Genomic DNA, 22,738 nt, shown 5'->3' with positions numbered 1-22,738 from the left:
TTTCAAATTGATAGAGGAACAGTTTGAGTGGAAACTAAAGCATTTCATCTCTATTGTTTCAGAGTGGGCTGCCTGTCATGTGACCGACCATAAATGAGAATATTGTTACATATAATGTATTGTATGGCTTGAATAAAATATTGTTCTACAAATTGTGTGATTAAGTCATTTTCAGTTATTAAATCCTACATAATAATGTAAAGTGTGACATGGGGCACATGTATGGAAGGTGTACTGTCTGGGTCAACAGTGAGCCAGTAGGCCAAAGCATTTTTTCTTCTTCCAATTTTTGAAATATAAATGCAATGTCTGAAAGGAAGAAAAATACCAGCAACTAATCAGATGCCTGAAGCCTCAAACAGAGAAGTTTACATGTATGAGTTCATACAATAAAACCATTAATACATGTTGTGAATAAACAACTACATCAGTTGTTTTTAAATATGAATTATTTTCCCTTCCCATAGGGGAAATTATTGAGAAAGTCTAAATGGGGTGAGGCTGCTAGTAACCACACAGTGGCGCACTAGAAGCAGCTTTCGATATAGACTATTATGTCATCAAGTGGTTTCACTCAGTGCAGCCTGTTTCATCATGATACAATCCATTTATTTTGCTCATAGACGTGCATGTTTTGGCTACTTGCCCCTGTCTTCGAACAGAATATCTGAGAGTTTGGTATTACTAGATTATTTGGACCATCAGTAAGGCTGAAAGTTACATAATGCCCATCCATGTCCTCCTATTAGGCTACTGGTTATGTAACACATTGCACACTGGACATCAGATGAGTAAGATTCAGAAGGCAGTCTTGGGAAGATAAGTATCCTTCTTGCAGACAAATCATTTCCCATCATGATATAAAGTTCAGCGAGTCAATTCTCTCAAGCCACCAACTGACCATCCAGAACATTACACAAAATGTGCTTGAGAAAGAGCCAGAATCAGGGTGCACTAATCTTAAAAATATGTTTTATTGCTATTTTATGTGACAATTTGGCTCATCGTTTCCTCCCTCTGTGGGTCATGGTCACACGCACATGCACGCACACACACAGGGACTTCATACTGGCTTGTTTATAATGAAGCTGGAATGCCCCTTAATATAAAACCATCCACGTCCATCTTGCTTCTTCGCCTTTCTAAGCACCTACAAGATGCTCCGAGCTCCGACCGCTTGTTTATGAGCGCTCCACTGATCACTGTGGCACCATCACGGCCAACAACACCGAGGAGGAGAAGACAAGCTCGTCGCACACGGAGGCAGCCAATCAGAGCGCTGGTTTCTCTTCAGCATCTCGGAGAGACCGAGCCGTCGAGCAGACTCGAGTCCAGGCAGCGGGGAGGAAACAGACTTCAAGGACTCCGCGACGCGCAATTATGATTTTGTGAATTTTGAACAAGGAGTTGGAGGATTACCTCACCAGGTGATGAGAAGTTAATTTGTCATCATTTCTTAAACTGTTGCTTGTTTTGGCGCATGCTAGAACTGCATGTTTTCACATTATGACAATTGAAGATTTCGATGACTGTATGACAGCCCACACAAAACGCATCTGATTCCTGAAGGTGCGCTCTGTTATGCTTTCATGTCTTTGCATGCTTCCTGTATGCTACTGAATTCGCAACATACGATGCATTTAAAGCTGTGAGGATGCGTGGCAGCACGCTACTTGAGTCAAATTCATGTTCCTATATTGTCATGTTCTGCATTGGCAGACACCCATCAGGGGCTGACAATAACACACTGATCACGTGGACTCCCCTCGAATCTGGTATTTGCAAGTTTATGTAACATGTTTCGCACTGACACAGCTGCAGCCATGTCTAGAAGCATAAACACGAGCTTTTTCTTCTCTGTTTATCTTTTTAAAGCGGGCTCAATGAGGGCTTCTCCAATAAGCACGGTTACTTCTCAGAAAAAAATGACAATGCATTTGGCATGTGGCTGCAGCTTTCATGCCAAGCTGCTGGCTTATGTCTAGGTAGTTACATAATTATGCATGAAAAAAAAAGACGCCCTCTTTTATTAGCATCCTGATCTATTGTGAATTGCTCATAGGGATAATAATATTAGGAGGCCCTTCAATGACAGTAGATCTAAGGAAGTAAATATGTTTTTTTTCCCTCAGTAAATGGTTTTGTAACGGCATTCCCCATAGGTTCAATTAGTGATGCATGAGAAGAAAAAACAGTCACTGACTTTGTCCCAGATTTCACTGTAGCTTTCATTGCATTGGTCCAAGAGCCGTTGGGTTCTGTCACAAACGATTAATCTCAGAGAGTAAATTACTCTATTTTGTTTATGGTGACTCAAATTCAGGTCAGGTTTCCAAAATAAAGGGAATGCTTTTGGGCAAAATGAGGTGCTGCAGTCCGACAGCCTTGTCTTTACAACAAAAAAGGGCAAATAAAAAAAAAAATTAACATCGACCTTAACATTAGGGTAGAGTTGCCATTTTGTGTTTAACTGCATTTTGTTTTTCAGTGTGTGTGGCTGCTGGAGAAGATATTGTTGTAACAAAGACACTACATGGCGTTACAAACACTGTAAAATGACTCATCTCAATTAACTAAGAGAGACATTATACAACACAGTCCAGCTTCAAAAAATCTTGAACTGGACTTAGAGCTAATGTGCTGCTGGATCAACAGGCCTCTCTCCATCTGAGCCATGTCAGGGACACTTATGCTGTTTATGGCATCATGTATTCCTCACAAATGTGGGGTTGCATAAGGACCCCATGGCTGTCTTTACACTGCCTTATACCTCTATTTGGCTTGTTGCTGCTGCCAACAATAACCACTGTGGCTGCTTGTTTCAAACATCTTGTTTTTATACTGCTCAATGCTTGCCAAGATCTTTGACTCACCGAGCAGTTAAAGGGTTTAGGGAGGCGAGGACTGAATAGAGACAGCGTGGTGGTGACCTCAGACCCGGTCTGCAGCCTGCTGATGTCATACCCGCTCTCCTTATGTCTTTGGGGGAGAGTGAGGGTGGGGGACTGTGGCCAAACTGGGAAATGGTTAAGAGGTTCCATTGAGTGGTGTCAGAAAACAGACCATGTTGAAGGATAGGGCTTCCATATTTCTAGAGTTTCTACTGACGATGTAAATATTAAAAAAGGGTCACAATATCTCATTTTAATTTTTAGAAAGAGACAAATATTTGTTTTTAAACAGCTGGTTCACTGTAGTTTTAAGTGAACGTTTGTTGGGATCGATTTTCTGCAGAGGAATAATGCATTTTAGGTGCATTAGAAACTAGTTATATATTGTGTGTGTGTGTATATATATATATATATATATATATATATATATATATATATATATATATATACACACTCACCTAAAGGATTATTAGGAACACCATACTAATACTGTGTTTGACCCCGTCCCTTTCGCCTTCAGAACTGCCTTAATTCTACATGGCATTGATTCAACCAGGTGCTGAAAGCATTCTTTAGAAATGTTGGCCCATATTGATAGGATAGCATCTTGCAGTTGATGGAGATTTGTGGGATGCACATCCAGGGCACGAAGCTCCCGTTTCACCACATCCCAAAGATGCTCTATTGGGTTGAGATCTGGTGACTGTGGGGGCCATTTTAGTACAGTGAACTCATTGTCATGTTCAAGAAACCAATTAGAAATGATTGGAGCTTTGTGACATGGTGCATTATCCTGCTGGAAGTAGCCATCAGAGGATGGGTACATGGTGGCCATAAAGGGATGGACATGGTCAGAAACAATGCTCAGGTAGGCCGTGGCATTTAAACGATGCCCAATTGGCACTAAGGGGCCTAAAGTGTGCCAAGAAAACATCCCCACACCATTACACCACCACCACCAGCCTGCACAGTGGTAACAAGGCATGATGGATCCATGTTCTCATTCTGTTTACGCCAAATTCTGACCCTAGTAAACCTAGTAATTCTGTAAACCCTAGAAATGGTTGTGCGTGAAAATCCCAGTAACTGAGCAGATTGTGAAATACTCAGACCGGCCCGTCTGGCACCAACAACCATGCCACACTCAAATTTGCTTAAATCACCGTTCTTTCCCATTCTGACATTCAGTTTCAGAGTTCAGGAGATTGTCTTGACCAGGACCACACCCCTAAATGCATTGAAGCAACTGCCATGTGATTGGTTGATTAGATAATTGCATTAATGATAAATTGAACAGGTGTTCCTAATAATCCTTTAGGTGAGTGTATATATATATATATATACAGTATATATACACACACAAACATAATTATGTTAAATTAATTGTACTGAATTGTAATGTCACATAGTTTTTTGTTTTCTCTGACCAAAATAGTCAAATTAATGACAAATTCTCAATTTTGAGGAGCTGGAACCATCAAGTTTACTAGTTTTTCCTGAATGATGACGTTAACAATTAATCGACAATCAAAATAGTTGGCAATTCCTTTTCCGGTGATCTAATAGAATAATCCTCTAATCATTGCAGCTCTATGGCTCACTAATGTGTTTAAATAGTTTTAGGGCAATAATGGAGGGATGGCATAGAAGAGTAGTCACTAGTACATGTATAAGAAAGCTGGTAGACATGGTGGACTATAGATGGAGATAGGTTCTGAGGACACTGGGGGCTTCAGTGTGATAACGATGGTCTCTCGATTGACCGACACGTCACATTCCTGAGCAGCTGTCTGGAAAGGACGCTGATCCCGATGGAAAGCAGATGGGATCTCTGCGTGCCCACTCACCACGATGCAGGAGGAGGCCTCTGTCAAGCTCTCTTCTCACACACACACACACATCACACTGACAACTGTGTCATCATTTAGTGAGTGAAACGCCATCTGCCAAACTAGCGGTTAAAAAACAGTTCAGCTTTTTGGTATTTCAGCCTGCATGTTGTCTACCGGCTGATCTCCTCCCTTGAGAATGAGTAGAATGTTCCAGCCATGGCTGCGTATTGTTGCTATGAATAGACGCAGTTCAAAATGGGTCAATTTATGGTTAAAGCACTCATCTGTGCAGTGTATTGCCAGAAGGCGAGTGTATGTAAGCATGCTGTCATCCAGTTACAGATTTGTCTCTGGAGATCTGCCCTTAACTAAATGGCTTCTTGTGTGTATGTGGAAGAGTGGGGCAGAAAAAAAGGGTACAGGACAAAACCATTCTACTACGATGGTTGTAATGGTTTCATTTTAAAAATATATATCAGATTAGGAATTTGGCCAAACCCACTGTATTGGTAAAGTACAGCTTCACAGCACCACATGGTGTCGACTCCATCCTATACAGTGATAATGAGTTTTTATTCTATCAGAGCACTTTATTTCCTTTCATCTCAGTATGCGTTCTACTTCAGGCCACTGCACTGTGTTAATGACCTCTCATTCATGTATTGAACATGATGTGGCTTGAGGAGGCTTGTTGTACTGAATACTTGGACTCTTGAAACTAGTGACTCTAAATTGGAGGAGGAGAGAGAGTGAAAAGATCTCTTTGTTTCACATTGATGCTGCTGCTGTCATTTAACACAAAGGAAAACACAGCGAGTAGTTACTCTATTTGAAAGGATGTGGATCTCCACTGAGAGTTCTGTTTAGTTAGTAATAACAATGATGGAACCTCAGTATCATATCTTTTTTTATAAATATTAGTTGTAATAATATTATTTTTATATTTTGAATCACAGTGTAATTTTATTGATTATAAATCATTACATCTCAAACATATAATTGTACGTAAAATACTTGATTAAAAACCTCAATGTGTGATATCTAAAGGGAATTATTTGATTTGTCCAACAAAAAATGATTAAGCAAAAAGAAAAATATTATTGGATTTGTTGCTTGATTATTTATTCAGATATAATTTTGTTGCATTGATATATAAGCATGTTGCTTTATGTTATAACTTAATTTTTTTCTTATTTCACATGTAAGCAATGTTGTTATTTTCTTTTAAACATTAACATGCTTAAAGAGCAAATAATGGGCTAAATTGTAAATGATTGTACGTTATAAAATGATTGACCAAAACAGACAACTAATGGTAACATCCCATTCATAACCACAGCATACCCATCACATTGAGCGCTAATGTACACATATTCACTGAAAATAGGCACAGTTACAAAGATCGATCATCGGATTTTTTAAATGATGATGATTTGTAGCCATGTTTTTATGTGTACTGTGTTAATGGATAAATTAAACATTGAGGCTTCAACGACCTCAATAACTCTGTCTGGATTGTCTTGGCCTGAGTCCTCGATGACATACGACTACAAAACCCCTTCCATGAATAGTGGTACTCTGCGATGTCACCATGCGTGTATGTGTGGAGAAATGGGCCTGGGTCAGACAGAGAAGCCACCAGCATCAGACAATGGGTTCCCAGTGTCTGTTGCTCTGAATGACATTATTCATACACACTCATAATCTCTTTTTTCCCCCCTCTAAGAATTGACATCCCGATTATAATGGCTTTGTGCAGTGTCAATCTTGGAACTTTTGTACCCATTCAAGTGTCAACTGTACTTAGCAAGGTCACATTTGTAATTGTTGGCCACAGCGTCCACAACCCTGCGCTTTACACGGTGCCACTGGGGGTGAGTGAAAGCGCTTCATTGGCAACTTGAGGGACTTGCTTGAAACTTTGGTAGCCGGAGCAGACGGTTAGGTCCACAGGACACGACTTCTCTCTCCAGCTTGCATCTTGTTTGTATCTAGTTTAATGCAGCTACTGGTTTTAGAGACTTTGTTGAGGACCGTGTACTTTGCCATGGCAAGGCAGGTCCTTTACGGATGCTGAGCTAAGTATGGGAACAGCTGAAAGGTGAGCAGAGCGCCATCACTTGCTACAAATATAGTTCTGGTTGACATTTTCCTATTAATAATAGCAGAGGGTTTTTTTCTATTTTGTTTGGGAGTAATGTTACCTTAATGACTAATGCAAGCACTTCAGTTGTGGTTTAAGTCTGAGGCTGTGTTGATGGTGACATGCTGCTGCTCTATACAAAGAGATGCAAGTCAGGATGATGATGTGTTTAGAGAGGAATCCCTGAACTCAGACTGAATGAAATCATCTTCAGTTGCATCTTCTGTCACAACAAAGGCAGATTAAAGCTTCGTGCTTAAAGGCAGATGTTATCTGGGGATAATTTGGAGTGGATGAGGATTTTGATCTTGTTCCTTTTCTGTGGTTATTATTCACTTCAATCTGAAGGTTTTCCTTAGTTCTGTCAGTGTTTCAGACTGGATTAGACATTATGTCATAACGAATTGTGTTTTTATTGGAGCATGATTAAAGAGGGACAAGCATATGAGTGGAATATTGTACCTTTGGTTCTGCTGTGTTTATTGCTTTGATTTTATTTGTTTCCTCCCCGTCACTCTCTGGCACTCACTGGTATGCGAAGACACATCCTCCCACAGTATTCACCTCCATTCTCATCTTTTCCACAGCACAAAGAGAAAACAAAAGTCAGCTAATCCAAACACTGCACAGAAGGAACCAAATTCCCGCACAAGCATGGCAGACCAGAAGTAAGTTTTTAGAAGTCATGGTATGAGCCGTCACCTCTCACATTTTGTGTTCTAGTTCAAGTATCCATCTGCTCTCTTGGTTTTTGATTTGTGCACCTTTTGAATTCTACAGAAATCTATTTATATCCTTCACCTTTGTCCTAGAACACGCAAGACATCTGCCCATTCACAGAGCACAAAAACACACCTTCGAGAGTCTAATTGTATCAGATGTAGCTTACAAAAAGGGAAAGACAAGTTAACAAGTTGTGTCTTGAATCTGAGACATGGCACACTGTTGTCTTGCAGAAGCGTTTGTCTGTTGCAAATCTTGCAGAACAAAGTTAGATCTGATGTGTTTCCTCCTTGCTGTACAGACTGTGATGCAGTGTCCCTTTTCTCTTGAATCTGTTAATTGTGTTCCACTCCATTAACGTTTCCTGTAAATCTTGATATTAATTATTCACTGCTGTCACTTGATGTGAAGCCAATAGGACTTCTTGTGTTTTGAATATTCAGTTGTGTGCTTCAAAAGAGTAACTTCAGTGCGTGTACCACATTTTCCATGATATCACCTTAACTGGAAACTGTTACATCATGGATGATGTATTTTTTCCGCCCCTCAGAGACAACATAGACGACTTTAAAGTCCAGACAGCCAAGCATCCTAACGCGGGCTCGTCCCCTTTACGGCCGCACAGTGAACAGTCTAGAGACCGGTTGTCCAAAAGGCTTTCAACTGATTCTAATGGGACCAGTGATGGAGGCGCGGGCTCGTCCACACCAGTGGAGGTGACCGCTTTGGAAGAGTCGTTTCGCCGCTTCGCCATCCACGCCGACACCCGCGCTACCGGCAAGGACATGCACGGCAAGAACTGGTCCAAGCTCTGCAAGGACTGTGGAGTGATTGACGGCAAGAACATCACTCTCACTGACGTTGACATCGTCTTCAGCAAGGTCAAGTAAGTAAGGCAATATTGTTTATGTGAGGCTATTTAAGATACCTTTCATTGTCCAAAGGTCTGTTCCTCTTTCTTAATCTGCCAACATCTGAAGCTAAGATCTTGTAACAGACATGCCACAACAGGATTCTTTTACTACAGTGGAACTTTACTGTTGCAGCGGCTGAGATGACGACAGGCTTAGTCACCCAGATCAGCATGCCCATAAGGCCACTATAGTGGAGAAAATGTGGTCCCATTATTGTTGTTAGGAACACAGAAGTGGAGAGAAAAACTGTCTCTGGAGGAATGTCTCTATTCCATTTCATTAGTGTTCAGATAATTGAATCTGTAGTATCATCTTTACTCACACAGTCAAGTAAAACAGACCCCAACACCTACTTAAGATGTCCAACCGTTTCATTCGTGCTTGCTCCAATGGAACATTAAGCAAACAATAATGTTTGTTAAACTGAAATTGGCATGAGCATCATAGAAATAGCTCAGAGGCACATATGTTGTAGTTACTGAATTTGTTTTCGGGCATTGTTTTGGAAGAAGCCTTTGTTTCTTACATCGAGTTGGCTCGGCTGTAAATCAGAAGCGGCAGCCAGAGCAAGAGGCCATGATGGCTCATCCTGTATCTCCTTAAGCCAGATTGATTCATCCTTTACTGCTTTATTTCACTGACGTATAATCTACTAATACGCTGTGACCTCAATATTACTTCACCAAAGAAGAAAAACAGTTTCATCTGTACATTTGTGCTAACATTGACCACGTGCACTGGATGTATGGGCTGACACACACTGACAGATGTGTGTAGATATCTTCCCCATCACATCAAGGCTGGCTTGCACCAACAAGGGCTCATTTAAATCATGGTTTACCTTTCAAACTAGCTACAAATAAAGAAATATCCAATTTAAACTTCTCTTCAAACCTTCCTCAAACCCTAGATTCAATATAATTGTGTTGCACCCGAATTTTAAACAATTTAAAATGTGATCCTGTATCAACTTTAAACTTTTAAAATGGCGGCCTTTTTGGGACGGGTTGAGCAAATGAATCAAGCTTCTCAAAGAGAGTTAACAGACAGACTCACTCAAAGTGAGTTTTATGCTGCTGCTGATTTATTCTCATGATACTGGTTCAGCAAGCAAACTGTCACAGGCGAACAGAAAGACTGAGCCAACAGGCAGGTCTCCTTTTCACCGGGTGAAAGCGTTTTTTCCTTAATACGCTGTTGTCCATTCATCATGAGTCATGTCAGGCTACTTAACAGACTTTTATTGTAGCTAGAAAACAGTGTAATGTTTTGTAAGGAAAACAGAGCGGCCACAAGTTGGCCACATACAGTAAGGTGACACATAATAAAGCTGGTGTAGGAAAGGTCATTTTACAATGTGGGTTTGTATGTTTTTTTTGCGTATGATTGTTTTGTTTCTCTTATTTCATACACAAAGCAGCTTTTTGTTTATTTTATTTTTTTTGTTATCCTGGTTGAACGTTAGGAACCAGAATAGAAGCGTGAAGCCACTCATCATCTGGTCTTCAGGAGTGTGACTCTCACACTGATTTAGTGGATTTTCCATCTCCCGCTGGTGTGTAACTGTAGTTCAATCTCAGTCACTTTGTGTACACACTTATATACAGGAGATTCCAAAATGGTTTTAGTGTGATTTTTCAACTTGAAACGGTTTATTCCTGTTTATTGGAGAAAAAAAACTGTATTCAGGAAAAATACAATATTTCAAAAAGCAGCACCAGGAGCTCCTGAAAATGTATCTCCACAAAACTAGGACTTACTTATTACGGACTGGGTTAGAAAGGCTGTAATGTTTTAATTCCTGATTTATTGTGTATCATGTAGCAAGATATTTAAAGGTATTTAATCAATTTAAGTCAATTAAAAACATGTACAAAGCATATTACAGGAGGCAGTGGCAGGATTCAGTCCTTTCCAACATGCATGTGGCTTCAGACGCTAGAGACTTACAGTGACTCACATGTTTGACGATAACTGAAGCTTTTATCATAAATATCCTCTGCTGAAGGATGATAAGCAACTTAATTATTTCAGCCATGATGTCTTATAGTAAACTTGACAAATATTTCTACATTTGTAAAACAAAAAGAGCTTGTTTACCAGGACCGTGAGTCACCTGCACAGTTGGCATGGCAATGGGCATTCATGTTTGCTGTTGTGCACATTTTTCTTAGCAAAACTAGAGAGTGAATTTAAAGCTGCAGGATTTAAGCTTGTTTACATCCCACTCCATCGGAGAGCAATATTTAGAATTGGACAGTAGAATCTGAACAAAGCGTGTGGCGTGTGAACACTTCAGAGTCAGCTACAGGATAGAAAGAAGTACATAGTGGGGGGAGGGGCTCGTTTTCATGTGGTTTCTGACTCCAGGCATGACTGAGCCAGCAGGGCTGCCATGCCAAAGATGCAGATCTCCACTTTCCTTTTAATCAGTGTCAAAGCTCTTTGCCTGCATACGAAAAATGTAACATCTTAATGAGCACTGGCTAATCACGGTATGGCCGAATGAATCCGTATTTATTGTGGGGATGGAGGTCTGCTGCAGCACATTGAGTCGCTGCTGTGCTGTCTGCCTGCTTGGAGCCAGAACACCACAGCAGGAACTATGGATGAGGAGGAAATCTGGTGTGGACTAATTAGTTCGTAGCGTGGCCTTATGGTAGCTTCCTTTTCTAGGCTCCGGTTGTATGACCTCATCAACAGGAGCGTAGGCGGTGCAGGAGCATTTTAGCATGAAACTGATTCAGGCAACTACTGTTGTGTCCGATCCATGAGGATCATGCTGCAGATGGCTGAACTATAATAAACAGCAGGCCAGCTACCGTCGTATCCCGCACTAAAACAAAGCTCAACTCTCGCTCTAACCTTTGTCCTTCTTAATCCTTATCGCAGCCTAGTGAATAGCTGCTTATTTACACAGCCTAATCCTTTACTTTTACTTTGGAGAATTTAATAACTCTGCAGAGGACACACACTTGTCTTCCGTGGACCGAAATCGCTGCTGGACGTTCTGACAGTAGACAGCACGGAACAGGCAAAGGAATGGAGTTCTCAAATGTTCAACACTGATGGATCGCCCAAACAAAGCCAAATTAATAATACACCCAAACATCCTTGTTTACTGTAGCTTGTTGCTATGACAGCAGGTTGCCAAGGAAGACTGCAGGCTTTATTGGCTGTTGTTTATGGTATTTATCACCACGGCAATTGTGTTTGTGTAACTATGCACTTTTTTACGTGGAAGTGTAACGGGCAAACGGCCAGTTAAACAACTGGAGCACTCTGAGAAGCAGAATGATTGATGATGATGATGATCTGTTGTGCAGTATTGTCAGCGGTTACAACAGTTTGATCTGATAAATGAGAATACGGGGATTCAGCAGCTCTAAAAGTTACTAACTGGAATGAAAAACATCCCGACCCCTCCGGGTGAACTCCACAGCTGGACACAATATGATACACGATACGGAGACACGGTCACATATACAGCCGGCGTGTGTACGGGTCGGTCCGGTTGCTCAGACAACAGTGAGGTACAGAGAGACGAGATCCAAACAGGGAACGGTTTCTCATTGTTTATCTCAGCAGGATACCATCTCCATGCTGTGTCTTACATCTGCCATGTTGAAGTGATCACACATGGCTCTGTGTACAGTACTGTCCGCTCTCATTTTAAGCTTTCAAACTCTGACAGGCTGGAGAAAAGTTGATACAGCGAGCATAAATACCGCGCTTCTGCCCCTGGAGGCACAGTTGATGATCATTTTTTTATTTGCTGGGGATTTTATGTGCCGTCAAGTGTTATCCCATCTTTAAGCAACTTTTCCAACTACATTTCAGGAAGAAATCCTGTCGCACCATCACATATGACGAGTTCAAGGCGGCACTCGGAGAGCTGGCCAGGAAGAAGTATAAAGAAAAGACTGGAGAGGAGGCCGAGGCAGAGGTCTTCCAGCTGATTGAGGGCAAAACACCTGTCATCGCAGGAGTCACGGTAAGACTCAAAAACCTAAATATTACAGACTTCTCGTATCGGCGATCACAGCATAAACTCAAACGTTTTCTTAACTTCCTCATAGAGAGCCGTGGCTTCCCCGACAGTGAGCCGTCTTACAGACCCCACCAAGTTTACAGGGTCACACAAGGAGCGCTTTGACAACTCCGGTCGCGGAAAGGGTAAGGCGGGACGAGTGGACATGGTGGACACTTCTGGATACGTCTCGGGGTACAAACATCGAGGGTCATACGAAAAGAAAGTGAATAAACCCACCGTGGGCAAACCCATGTGAGGGGAGCATAAGGAAATAAACATTCGATCAACTACTATGATAATTTTCTATTAAATGAATACTCAAAGAAAGCACAAAAGAATAGAATTTCATATATTTTCCCACCCATCTATGTTGTCTGTGTGTGAGAGAGATGTTTTTGAGTTCCTCTCCTTGAGAAGTGTGAGAACTGGAAAACTGTTTACATCTATTTTTACCAAGTCATCACCAGCTGGTACATTCCTGTCTGATTGCAAGTTACTGCCAAACACTGAAGAGAACGAGAGAGAAAACTGCTATGCTATGAATATTGAAGCTTTGTTGTTACGATAGGGCCTTATATTTATTGAGCACAATGAACAACATGCCACGAAAAACAAATGTGCGACAACAGTTTGGTTAATTAACAACATTGCACTTTCTAATGTTTTTTTTTCTAATCCCATACTGACCTGAAGAAATGCATTTTTTATTTGTCTGAGTTTCAGTAAGAATTGCCACATTTTCTGCCAATTTTTGACAGAGACTTACAGAGAGTATTATCAATGTTAATTTCTTTTGAAAACTTAAATTGTTCCATCTTCCGTGTTAATTGTCTGTCTGCCATCCCTACTAGTGAACTTAAGTCTTCATGGAATCTGCTGTTTCTTTTTATTGTACAACCTCACAATGTCAATTGAATAATTTGCCTTGAGCTCAAACCAAGAAAATATATTAAGGGTTTTGTCAACTTGTTTAAAAATGTTTGCAAAGACACAATGTAGTTAACTGTTGGACTGAAGATTTTTGACTTTTGTCATATCATTTTACTTTTGTGAATATTTAACACATAAAATCCCCTGCCATGCAAACCTTTTCAATATGCCTGCTTACAACACTTCAACAACAAAAATACAAGAGGAGAATCCATTTTCTCTTTCGCCATCTTTATTCAGACAACAAACCATTTTGCTAACATGCATTTAGATTTTCTAATCGGTGTTTTTAGCTGAAGAAGGAAGCTCTAACCACGATATACGAGCTCAGTTGTACAAGATTGTATTTTTAACATTTTACTAATATTTCCATACAGTAAGTTCTAATATATTTGTGGTAAGATTGTGTATATTCTAAAGTTATAGCCACATGGTTTAATTTAAAACACTGGCTTCTTATGTTGTTTTTCCTGTATTGCTGTACTTTGTGCATGCTTATGTATATTGCATTTGATTCAGAGGCATATTGATGACAGTAGTGCGTCATATCTTACTGAACTTCTGTGAGGACAGGCTTAAATAATGTAAGGGTAAAAAACAATACGTGATGAAATTGTGTGATCATGATAAAAATCTTGTATTGCTTGAAATCAATATGTATTAACTTGTACATTCAAAATCAGCTACGCGCCAATGCTATTATATTTGTCTGCTGGTAAAGATTTACAGTACCTTTTATGTGTGGTACGGCCATCCAAGGCACAATTCAACTGAACACAAAAGCAAGTCTCTAACTGTTGCATACTCACATTCTGTATGAGATAAAAAGGGAAAATTGCAAAGTAATCTACTTTTGTACAATATTTTTCCAACATAGTGACAGTGTTTGTGTCACACACTACCGGTAGCCTCAGCTGATGAAGAATCACGCATCAATGCAAACCTAGCAGCTATTAGTGCGTTTGTTTTGTCTGCTGCAGTAGCTTGATCTGTTTTCTGTGCTCAATGCCAAATACCGTGCACCTTTAATGTGGAGGAACAACATTGTCTTATTTTCTAATAACTTAATGTATTATTGTGCCCCAGTGCATGCGGGGGGTTCTTGTGCTATAGACCTTTTAATGTGTGTTCATGATTTGTAATGCATTACTGAAAATAAAAAAACACACCCCAGAACCTCAGCTTAGTTGGTTACCGGGTGTCAGTGAAAACACAATGTTTTATATTTTTATGGCTTTTCAGGAACACATCGAAAACACCACAGCAGTAGCAACGACCCTTGACCTTAGCATTCACATAAAAACACCGACACTTAGTTCATGCAGTAGCATCAGCGTTTGCCAGGTCTTACATTAGTGTTTATGAAAGGGAAGTGCCTGTGTGTGTGTGTGTGTGTGTGTGTGTGTGTGTGTGTGTGTGTGTGTGTGTGTGTGTGTGTGTGTGTGTGTGTGTGTGTGTGTGTGTGTGTGTGCATGCGTGCATGCATGCATGCGTGTGTAGCTTTCCAGCCCTGAAGGCAGAGGTATAAATAAAGTCCCAGTGCATCTGGAATCTAGATGCATTCATTCCACTGCAGCGTACAAAGCAGATGGAGACACAAGTGACCTAAAAAAAAAAAAAAAAAAAAAAGGGAACGCAGCTAAGAGAGACACAATCTTGCCACAGATCCAGGAAATACATTATGACCTTCTAGTTGAAATTTTTTTCCCCCTTAAATTAATTTAACATAACAACCCTGTCACACTTATACACAAACCTCCTGGAATGAATTGCCTTTCCCTGTTATAGTTTACATCAACCAAATGCAGCCTATACAGATTTAAAAATAAATAAATAATGAAACATGTTTTCAAAAGGGCAAGAAACGTAAAACACACAAAAGAAATGTACACTGCAGTGATACAAAGTAAAACATTATGAAAAACAGTCTGTAACAGCTGGGCCTTGTGCGGCGTAAGCAATGCTCTAATATTACATTCGGCATAGTCTTGCTTGACATTTTCATTCCATTGTGAATCTTTTCATTCAAGTTCCGCTTTGAAGTTCCCCACTTCCTTTCAGCTCAGCTAGCAAACACTCGTTGGTGGCCACCAGGGACCTGCAGTTCATACGCAGACACAAACAACAAAGTGGGGCTGGTTCACTGTTGTGGTCGTGTGGATACAGTGAAACCAGGTGCCAACACTAAAATGGCCCGACTTCTTACCTGTGGCTTTCTTGCAACATATTTGACAAATCGTTGACGTTCTCAGCATGCTGCACCTTCACCCTCAACCCCTCGATCTCTTTCCTCAGCTCCTCCACTTCTGTCTGAGCCTCTAAGAAAGTGAAAGTACAACATTTTAGTTTGTAAAGAAAACGGCAAAAATAATCACTTGTTCGCTGCCTTGAAAAAGTATTCTTTATTGTTGCATTACAACCTGGAATTTAATTATTATTTTTGGGGGATTTTATGTAATGGGCCTACACAAAATGGCCAAAATTGGTGAAGTGAACTGAGAAAAATTCTAAAGATTTGGAGTGTGGTACGAGCATATATTCACACCCTTTGCCGTAAAGCCACTTAATGGAACCTGGTGCATGCAATTACCATCAGAAATCACATAATTAGTTAAATAAAGTCCAAATAAACCAATTTATTTCTATCTCCGCTTTCAAGCTTTTTAGCTTATTCAGGGTCATCTGTGGTCTCTTTGTAACGCCCTCATCGTCTGGTCTGTGAGTTTTGATGGACTGTCCTCTCACTGACGAAATATGTAACTTCTAATCGTAATTGGTAGGACCAGATCTTATTAAGGGCTTCATAGCAACAAAATGGGGAAAAACACCAAGGGGGTGAATACTGCAAGGCACTGTACATTCTCCAATTGGCATTCACACTCACCTTTAATCTGAGTAAGAGGTGAACTTTTCATCATGGACTTGAGATACTGTCGTTCTAACTTGATGAGCCGTTTCTGTAGAGCGACATTTTCCTCCAAGACAATCCTCAGCTGCTCATTTAGTTTACCCTGTGTTAGAGAAAACACAATAAATACAGGGGTTTCTTCCAAACCATCAAGGCCACCTTAAGATCAACATTGTTTTCTCGTGTTGAATCCACTCACAACGCCACTGCAGGCGGTCTCCAGCTGAGCGGAGAGGTTACGGACTTCAATTTTGTGCTCTTCCTCTTGTGCAGCCGCTTGAAAGTTTAGTGTATCAGCTTCCCGTCTTAAGGTCCTGACCTCAGCCTCCCGACTAGAAATATCATTTTCCATCATAGAGAGGATCTGGACTGCTTGAGCTAAAGCCACAAATAGAAATGATGACAGACCTTATCTTCAAGCTCCTGTCATCAGATGCCACATTCCCCAAAGCAAACTCCCAACTCACACAGGAAGTTGTTGTTATGATGCAATGACCTCTCTCCGGTCCAGTGTTTGTCCACGAGGTTGAGGAGCATCTCCAGGGGTTTCCTATAACTACCCTGCGAGGTGAGATAAGAGATAAGTTCATATGAGAGAGAAAAACAACCTCAAACATGATGTGTATAAGTAGTAGGAACAAAATAAGAATGATTCAGTATGTGAAATAGTAATTAGACTGAATTCCCACCCTTTTTTTCCTTTCCCCTTGCTGTGGATGACTGGAGCCCCCCTTCAAGCTGGAGTAGGTCAGTCTTGGAGGATGTAAGATGGGGTTTGAGAGGTCAGACAAATTCAAACCAGGACGACGTGGACTGGGAGGCCGGATATTAGCTAATGAGGAACTAGGACCATGACTTTGATCTGGATTAAAACATTGAAAACACACGTCATGTCAAGAAAGTGTATTTGCGGATGTATATTAAAGTCTGACAACGGATTTTATTAAGTATGAATGCTATTCCTACCAGGATTAGGGGTGTAATGTCCCTTGGCTGCATGTCTGGTTTGTTTGGGGAAGTCCTTTTGCTTTTGTTTTCCAGGCTCAGGTCTACATTTCTCTACATAGGGGCCAAAGGACACCTTTGGTCTTTCAGTGACTTCTAAGATAAGAAAAGATAAGATAAGATAATCCTTTATTAGTCCTGCAGTGGGGAAATTGCAGGATTACAGCAGCAAGAGGTAGTAGGAAAAATAAGAAACAAGTAATAAATATAAAAAATAAGTAAACGGTAAAACAGTAAAAATAATGAGGTAGAGCTTTTCTGAGAAGGTTCTTTCATGTGTGGCACTTTAGACCTTGAAATATCTGGTCAAATTACAGAATAACTCACTCATTAATTCACACAAGATGTGCACAATTCAAAATAAATAATTGGCTTATGTCTCCACCTAGTGGAAAAGACAGAACAATGGTTAGGATACAACTGATTTAGTGCCCTTTATTATTTCCAAACAAAGTATTTCATCCCGTGTTCACCCAGCTCTGCTTACCTCCTCAAATCCCCAAGTCAAAATAACAGATGTTCTGATTAATTGCTTGTGGAACATGATATATTTAATCCATATGAAGCTGGGACTAAAGAGGAGACAGTTATCATTGAACCCCAGGGTGTTATCCCATCATTACAACTGTTGTAGTCTTCATCCTCTAAATAAACCACTAACATATCTTCAATTGTCCCTCTGTAAAGACAGCAGCAAAAACTTACCATATTTTGCGGGAGGATACCTGAGGATGGATTTAGCCGTTTCCTAAAAACAACAAGAGGAGCACATTCAGTAAGTATGATAATGTAGATGTATAACTGATAATATTGTTTGACCTACAGTGAAATAAAAATCACCGGTTTTGGAGTTGAACTCCTCTGTTCTGTGAAGTTTTGTGATTCATCCCCTCTGGGTTCTGAGACAAAAGATAGTTTAAAAAGAATAGAAGTTTGAAAACAAACAAACTAATTTGACAATTAGCTTTTAGACTTTGACGTCTTACCTTTTGCATCCTTGAGAACATAGTTGGCATGAGTTGCACTTTGTTCTCCTTGATTCGTCTCAACAAAATTTAACACAATATCATCAGTGTCGGTCAGGAGGGAGAGCCTCTTGGTTAAGCGATCAACTAAAGCCAGTCTCTGATCACTGCTCCTGGGAACCACAAGCAAGACAGTAAAGATACAACTCCAGCATATGTCTGAAAGGAATTCATTTAGATAATGGTTATTTTTAGTGGCTGTTTTGGTTACCCAAGGTTTTAACGGCAGACTGTATATAAGTGGATGTAGTCACAGTGACGTCAACAATTGGTTTGTGGACTACGGCTTTTAGGAATAGAGTTTGGCATATTGGCCTTTGTCATCTTGTTTTTTTTTGCAACCAGAAGGGACACAAGAAGGTGTTGCTGTGTACAATTTGAACACTGAGTAAGACATTTATGGGCGACCCAAATGTTACAATTAACTTTCATAAACTGAAAGCACCCTGTGTAAGGGTTAAAGTTGTAAGACAAAAACACAACAATGTTAATAACATGTTTACTGAGTTAATAAATCATGGGAGAGGTAGGGTCATGTTTTCAGACTTTAGTGAGACAATCCAATTTATTTTTGCAACCAGAGGAGTCGCCCCCTGATGGCCATTAGAAATAATGAAAGTTTCAGGCACTTCCTCCTTTGCATCACTTTTCAGAGGTTTTCGCCTCGTTTCAACTCTTTTGTGCTTTAAAGCTCTACACTGATCCACATGTGAGTGCTTTCTTTATAGCCAAGCACCCGAGTCACTCCCTTCTTTGGGGGGCAAACTTCATACAAACATCCCCAAAGATAATTTGTCCTTCCCCATACTATTCAAGACAAAGCAAACATCAACATCAGTTTAGTTTGTTTCCCATGATCTCAAGATCCTGGTAGACCCTGTAACCAGTCAAAGTGGGAGCTGAAACTAAACTGAAGCCTCTGACAAACAGGGTACCTTTGGTTAGCAACCAGAGTCAAAGACGAGCTCCTCTGCAGAGGTAGAAGGTCAGAGGAGAACTTCCTTATGGCAGCTTTGCGCTCGACGTCTCTGACTGAACAACCATCTAGAAGGCAAGAGAGGACAATTAGTTACGGTGTGGTTAGCTTAATATGGGCGACAGGGATCTTACCGAGTTTGCGTAGGTTGGGCATGGCATGCACCAGACAAGGACGGTATTGTGGGTCACGTTTGGTCAGAGGGTTGAGCCGGAGGTCAAGCTCTCTAAGATTTGGCAGCTCGAACAGCACTTTCACTTCTTCAAGGGAAGGAATGCAGTTATAGTACAGGATCAGCCTCTCCAGAACTTTCACATGTTGAACCCCCTGGGGAGGAAACCATACAGTATTAGGGGGTTAATTGTCAGATACGTTCATAACTATGTTTACCAAAAAGGAAATAAAAAAGGATAACTGGACCTTTTCCACTTGTAACATAGTTCCATTATTGTGGAATGTTATTGAACACCAACAAACACGTTTACAGCATTCAGTTTAAGAATATATATAGCTAGTCGTTTAAACCTAACGTTACCTCAATGGAGACAAGCGCATTGCAGGAGAGGTCCAGAGACTTAAGACGGACAAAGTTACTTAGTGCGTTTCCCAGACGTCTTATCTTCTCCTCGGACGTTCCCGGGAGGCTCAGTGAGCGGACATCACCTGTAACGAGTTTCATGTAGAAATGAGACTGAGCTGAATCATTTGCCGCAGGTGACAGTTAGCTAATTGCTTTGTTAGCTTCCATTAGCTCAGGGAAAGTAACTGGCTAAGCTAGTTCATATGACAAAAGCTAAACTGCGATTTAACCCGTAATCCAACTGCTATTTACTCCAATACAACATTTGTATAATCATAACATAATATTACCGAGACATGGATGTTTTAGCTGTAATCTCTCCCGTATCCATTGCTCTGTTATGGTTGTCAAACACTCCGCCGCCATACTTTTCGAACTGAAGCTGCCTTCAGGGGACGTTAATGTCGGAGGAAATATCAGACACTTCATAATGCATTGTTTTTTACTTCATTGACACAATCCTGTTTGCCATACTGCTAGATATGAATGTGCCTTTAATTCACATAACCTGATATGACAGTCTTACCCAATTCTAATACTATTTACAAACCGTATGAATCATTACTAAAGTAACGAATGAATTCGCTTTGGCACGTGGTACAGTTTGCGCTTATCGCCGCTGCTATAGGGACATAGTTTACGAGGAGTAGGGAAGGCATCTCTTAGAGCATGCGCACTGTTCATATCCGGACTTCACGTCACGTGTCAAAACAAACCTGCAAGTGTTCCTGCCCAAAGTTTGGTCTTTGTGTTGAGCTGACTTCATGAAATACTATTCGATATTCAGACTCGTGCAACAGTTGCAGTAACTTACTTCAGACACATTCATTAGAAACAACATGCTCTGTTGCTGTTCGTGTTGACCGGAGTGTCACTCGTCCTCAGGATCAATGGCGTCCTGTGTAACAGAGTGGGTCACGACATCTTGTTCCAACATCATGTTGTCTGCCACAGCATTGTACTCTTCGTACAGGCTCTTTAAGGTAGGTGCCGTTCACCATTGTGCCAACGTAGGTAGATGATGTTGAAACTTACTAACACACTTAGAAGCCATGGTTTATTTATCAATTAATGCTAGATGATGTACAGACAAATAATCTATCATTTTGATAAAGTAGTGCTCTTTAAGTCTTTTTTCTTTCATGCAAAATTGCCAAACATTCTCTGGTTGCAGCTTCCATTCGATTGTGGACTGTTGGTTGTGCAAAACAAGTCGTTTCATTGTCACTTTGATGGGTATTTTTCACTACTTTTTGACATTTTAGTATCCAGGAAAATAATTAGTAAACAAATGTATGCTTATTTATTTGATCTGTTGTGTATTTTGCCGCTAAACTGCTTGTTTGTAATATGTAGTGCATGTGTATTGTGGTCACCCCAATGCTGATATCTAGGTTATTTTTGGTTAGACAATAGCTAATTAATAAATCCATCTGTAAAATGTCTCACTTTCTAATTGTGCTACTGTCTCTGCGTTTACCTCTCTGCAGGATCACAGGGCTCCTTCAGTAGGCCTCTTCCTGCTTGGACTCTCTGCAGCACTTTGCATCTTGCTTCCCTCCAGCTCATCCCTCGCCTCGATCCAGAGAGAAGCAGAGTGGGCCGGCGAGGTTTTGGCTCCAGCACTCTTCACCTTTGAATTCCTTTGGCTTGGTGAAGACCACAACACAGCAAACATTCTCCTTTGTGGTTCCTGTCTGCTGCTGGGATTGAGTGACTGGCTCTCAGCAGACGCTCTCACGCTTATGACCCGCTGCCTGGGTTTGTCTTCCCTGTCTTGCTGCTTAACGGTGTGTATGTTTGCCGGTAATGCTTTAGGGGCCTTTGGCGGCGTGGCCCTCAGCCTCCCGTTGCTTGTGGCTCAGAGGGCCGGAACAAACACTTTTGCTCAACTCATTTCACCAGCTGCAACTGAGGGTCTCACCAAGTGTCTGTTAAAGGGCTCCATGTCGGTTGGCTGTTGGGCCTCCACGCAGGCCGTCAGCAAGTTTCTGTTGGATGTGACTGACCGATGTGACATAGGCATTTAGTAAACCTGGAGAGAGCTTTGGTGGGCGACCGAGTAATAAAATAATGGACCTATGCAAAAATGAATGTGCATAAGTTCTCAGCATTTCAGGACATTTGTGAGGAAGATTTGAGTTGTATTCCTTTTTATTTCCATTGCCTTTGCACAAACATTAGGAATTTGCCTTGATGAGCTCATAGTGCAACAGAACTGTTTGGACAAGCTTTTTGAAGATTTCACCTTTTGGCTTTTGGAAATTACAGGCGTTGTGAACCTTTTTTGAATGCCTTGTCGATAACTTAACGAATCAAAGAAATACAGAACAGAGTAATCAAAAAAGAAAAAAAATGTTAGTTGCAGTATTCGTTTCTGAATTTGAGTCCACATGCACTATAGAATATCATGCTTTTACATTTGGATGTTTAATACATGGAAAAACTAATCGGATGATAACTGGTTTTCATACAGGATCATGCTTTGTATTTTAAAATGCAAAGTAGAATTGTCTGCATGGTAAAGAAAAGTAAAACTGGAGCTGGATTTTCCCAAGTACTAGCAATTAGGTTCTGCATTGGATGTTTTACTGTAATTTACTGTATCTAAAAGCCCACCCTGATACCACTGAAACAACTTATTTGCATGAGAGTATGTGACCACACTTTACAGCTAGTAGCACACTGCGTCACTGGGATGCAGCAATAACCTTTTTAGACGTATTGAGTGCCCTAATGACATTTATTATGCAGTTCAATTTCAAAATGTGTGCATTT

General features: G+C 40.7%; 2 protein-coding genes across 2 annotated transcripts; one reads left to right on the top strand and one right to left on the bottom strand.

Moving 5' to 3' along the window:
* The first annotated feature begins 6,798 nt into the window (after positions 1 to 6,798).
* tppp (tubulin polymerization promoting protein) lies at positions 6,799 to 13,048 on the top strand. Its single transcript, XM_079227078.1, has 5 exons — positions 6,799 to 6,824; positions 7,454 to 7,534; positions 8,140 to 8,475; positions 12,344 to 12,497; positions 12,583 to 13,048. The coding sequence occupies exons 1-5, from the start codon at positions 6,808 to 6,810 to the stop codon at positions 12,790 to 12,792; spliced, it is 798 nt and encodes a 265-aa protein (XP_079083204.1). The 5' UTR covers positions 6,799 to 6,807; the 3' UTR covers positions 12,793 to 13,048.
* Positions 13,049 to 15,491: 2,443 nt separating this feature from the next.
* On the bottom strand, positions 15,492 to 20,347 carry cep72 (centrosomal protein 72; the record flags this gene model as incomplete). The annotated part of the gene is made up of 14 exons (XM_079227322.1): positions 20,251 to 20,347; positions 19,916 to 20,043; positions 19,515 to 19,707; positions 19,340 to 19,448; positions 18,366 to 18,517; positions 18,220 to 18,278; positions 18,085 to 18,127; positions 17,341 to 17,475; positions 17,064 to 17,236; positions 16,842 to 16,935; positions 16,574 to 16,752; positions 16,351 to 16,477; positions 15,673 to 15,784; positions 15,492 to 15,564 (listed from the first exon to the last, which is right to left on the bottom strand). The coding sequence occupies exons 1-14, from the start codon at positions 20,324 to 20,326 to the stop codon at positions 15,492 to 15,494; spliced, it is 1,653 nt and encodes a 550-aa protein (XP_079083448.1). The 5' UTR covers positions 20,327 to 20,347.
* Positions 20,348 to 22,738: the final 2,391 nt, after the last annotated feature.

The sequence above is a fragment of the Taurulus bubalis genome (assembly GCF_910589615.1).
Source record: "Taurulus bubalis genome assembly, chromosome: 12".
Lineage (NCBI taxonomy): Eukaryota > Metazoa > Chordata > Actinopteri > Perciformes > Cottidae > Taurulus > Taurulus bubalis.
Note: the sequence above shows the minus strand (reverse complement) of the source record. Positions and strands in the feature narration are given on the sequence as shown.

What these genes read in the sequence shown, in the direction of transcription:
- tppp (XM_079227078.1), top strand. An exon ending in ATCGTCTTCAGCAAGGTCAA is followed by an intron (nt 8,476 to 12,343) that starts GTAAGTAAGGCA and finishes ACTACATTTCAG; the next exon opens with GAAGAAATCCTGTCGCACCA. An exon ending in CTGTCATCGCAGGAGTCACG is followed by an intron (nt 12,498 to 12,582) that starts GTAAGACTCAAA and finishes ACTTCCTCATAG; the next exon opens with AGAGCCGTGGCTTCCCCGAC.